General features: G+C 50.4%; 1 protein-coding gene across 1 annotated transcript in view; it reads left to right on the forward strand.

The window, feature by feature from the left end:
* Window positions 1-279: 279 nt before the first annotated feature.
* Window positions 280-3,095, forward strand: part of LOC138367474 (melanoma-associated antigen C1-like) — a 10,415-nt gene continuing 7,599 nt past the window's right edge. Inside the window, exon 1 of the mRNA XM_069329140.1 lies at window positions 280-435. Coding sequence (XP_069185241.1) covers window positions 280-435 — 156 coding nt within the window. The remainder of the gene's footprint in view (window positions 436-3,095) is intronic.

A 3,095-nucleotide genomic window follows, 5' to 3' on the forward strand; every position in this document is an offset into this window, starting at 1 on the left:
ATTCATAAATCTCCCATTTCATTCAACATCTTCTGTCATTCTGCCCCAACTCCCCTTCTCTGCCGCCCTTTCCTTCCTCCACCCTTTCCCTTCTCTCCTATACTATCCCTTTCATTCCCAATTCACAGCCCGAGTTATTATTTTCCTTGTTGCTGCGTTTCCTATAGACGTCACTCTCTAGACGTCGCTCTCCGGACGTCGCTATCCGGACGTCGCTCTCTGGACGTCACTCTCTAGACGTCGCTCTGTGGACGTCACTCTCCGGACGTCGCTCTCCGGATGTCGCTCTCCGAACGTCGCTCTCCGGACGTCGCTCTCCGGACGTCGCTCTCTGGACGTCGCTCTCCGGACGTCGCTCTCCGGACGTCGCTCTCCGGACGTCGCTCTCCTGACGTCGCTATCCGGACGTCGCTCTCCGGACGTCGCTCTCTGGACGTCGCTCCCTGCCCCTACACACTGTGGCGTGCCCCTCTCCTGTGCCCCAGGCGGGCGACAGCATCACAATAGAGGTGAAGGGACCGCTTTATCCTTGTGTAACATTAAGTGTGTCGCGGTTAATGTGTTCTCCTGCCTCCCTCTGTGTGTGTGTTCCTCCCTACACGCCCTCCTGCCTGCCTGCCTCACTGCCTGCCTCACTGCCTGCCTCGCTGCCTGCTTCACTATCTACATACCTCACTTCCTGTCTGCTGTGGTCTCCCTTCTTATTTATCTAAATTTCGTCTTTCTATCTGTTGGCTTTCTTATGTATCTCACTGCATGCCCCTCTGTCTATACCTTCCTCAGTTTCTGTCTCTCCCTGTCTTCTAAAGTCCCTTCTTACCCACCTCCCTACCTGTCTATATCTTCGTAGACAGTTGCTTGCTCTTCTCCTGTTCCCATTCCTACCGGCTTCACTTACCTCCCTCTCTCATTACATATTTCCTTGTAACCTGCGCTCACCGTTCCCCTGTGACGCTCTCGTTAGCTTCACTGCCTTCACTGCCTGTCCCTCTCTCTTCTTTCATGGCTACTGCCTTCAATGTCTGCTTAACTACCCGAGTCCCTGAATGCTTTGCATATTTGGCTAATTGCCTGCCTGCGTAAGTGGAGGCTTCCTAGCTCTGCCTAGCGTCATGTGTCTGCTTCACGGGCTGCTTGTGTGTCTGTGTCACGGCCTGCGTGTCTGCTGGCCTGCGTCACGGGCTGCGTGACTGCTGGCCTATGGATAGGAGTGACTGCCTTAGCTGGCTCAGACGCTCTATGTGCCTATTTTCCTACCTATTTAGGTCTGTACTTCTTCCTGAATACTTCTAACTTATCTCCCTACCTGCCTCTTTCTCTCCCTGCAAAAAGTCTCAGTCTCTCTCTCTCTGTCTGTCTGTCTCTCTCTCTCTCTCTCTACACACACACACACGCCCTTCGACATTCTCTAACAGTCTATTCAAAGCGAAAGACTCAGCCTCGTGGACAATAGACCAGCAGGATGGACAATAAATCTACAGGATAGCAGGCCAGCAGATGGACAGCAGGCCAGCAGATGGACAGCAGGCCAGCAGATGGACAGCAGGCCAGCAGATGGACAGCAGGCCAGCAGATGGACAGCAGGCCAGCAGCAGGGCAACATACCTTCACATATACGCCCTTCTCCTCCCACTGGTCACTAATACTTACCTATGAGCACTTATACTTCTTAGTGTCACTTATACCTTACACTGGTAGCTCTGTACTTGTTACGTCTCATATAACCTTCACGTGCAAGAAGAGTTCACTTGTTGTAATTGTCTCCACTCTCAAATCTTTCTTTCAGATTCCCGTAGATGCTTTCTTTTTATGGTGTAGATGACGCCTGAATCCCTCTCTCTCTCCCAGCTTTTATAACATTACAATTGTTGGGATTGAAGTCCAGCAGTCATTTGTTTGACTACTAGAGTGGCCAAGGTTCTTCTCCCACTGGTGGTGGTGGTGGGGGGGGGGGGGGGTATGAGGCCCTCTATTCGCTCATTTAAGCCTTCTTCCCCACTATTGACACTGATGGGGGCGGGGGTGGGTGGGGGGGATTAAAGTATGTGCACACATGTATGTGAGGTATAACGGTGGAGACTCTGAGGACCACACAAACCCCGTTGCCGCCACCCCCCCCCCCCCATCCCCTCTGTTTCCCCTTCTGTCCCTTTCTCGTCCATTCACTGCCATACTCACCCACTTACTGATACTCATACAGACTCACCCCCTTCACTACCCTCTCTCTCAACCCACTGTCGACCCTCTCCGCCCTCCCCCCCCCCCCCCAATCCCATTTTCCAAACTTTATGACGTCACAATGAAGGCCCGTCACAAATAGAAAAAAATAAGAACCTATTTAATATTTGTATGTTTAGCTAGAAAAGGTTAGGAGGATAGGTTAGGTTATGATAGAATAGGGTAGGATAAGTTAGGCTAGGTTAGGTTAAGAGAAGTGAGGCTAGGTTAGGTTAAGAGAAGTGAGGCTAGGTTAGGTTAAGAGAAGTGAGGCTAGGTTAGGTTAAGAGAAGTGAGGCTAGGTTAGGTTAGGTTCGACTAGGTTAAGTTAGATTAGTTTAGATTAGGTTAAGTTAGGTTAGGTTAGGTTAAGTTAGGAGAGGTTAGGCAAGGTTAGGTTAGGTTAGGTTAAGTTAGGTTAGGTTAGGTTAAGTTAGGTTAGGTTAGGTTAAGTTAGGAGAGGTTAGGCAAGGTTAGGTTAGGTTAAGTTAGGTTAGGTTAGGTTAAGTTAGGTTAGGTTAGGTTAAGTTAGGAGAGGTTAGGCAAGGTTAAGTTTGCTTAGTGATCAACTAGTGATAACGTTACCAGTGCTACGAGTTACCATTCTTGGGTGCCGTTTTGGAGCCTAACTTGTCGATGGCCAAGTTATATGTATGTTGTGTATTGCGTTGTGTGAAGGTGATTATCCCCCCCCCCCTGGTTGTTATGTCCGACCCCTTCCCCCCGCCCTGGCCTGGTTGAGGCCTGGTCGAGGTCTGGTCAAGGCCTGGTCGAGGTCTGGTCGAGGACCGGGCCGTGAGGATGCTATGCCCCGAAATTCATGCAAGCCGCTGTCTTTACTTCTTCATCCAGTCGCCATCTTTTAGTACTTTAGTTCC

This window comes from Procambarus clarkii, chromosome 22, assembly GCF_040958095.1.
Source record: "Procambarus clarkii isolate CNS0578487 chromosome 22, FALCON_Pclarkii_2.0, whole genome shotgun sequence".
Lineage (NCBI taxonomy): Eukaryota > Metazoa > Arthropoda > Malacostraca > Decapoda > Cambaridae > Procambarus > Procambarus clarkii.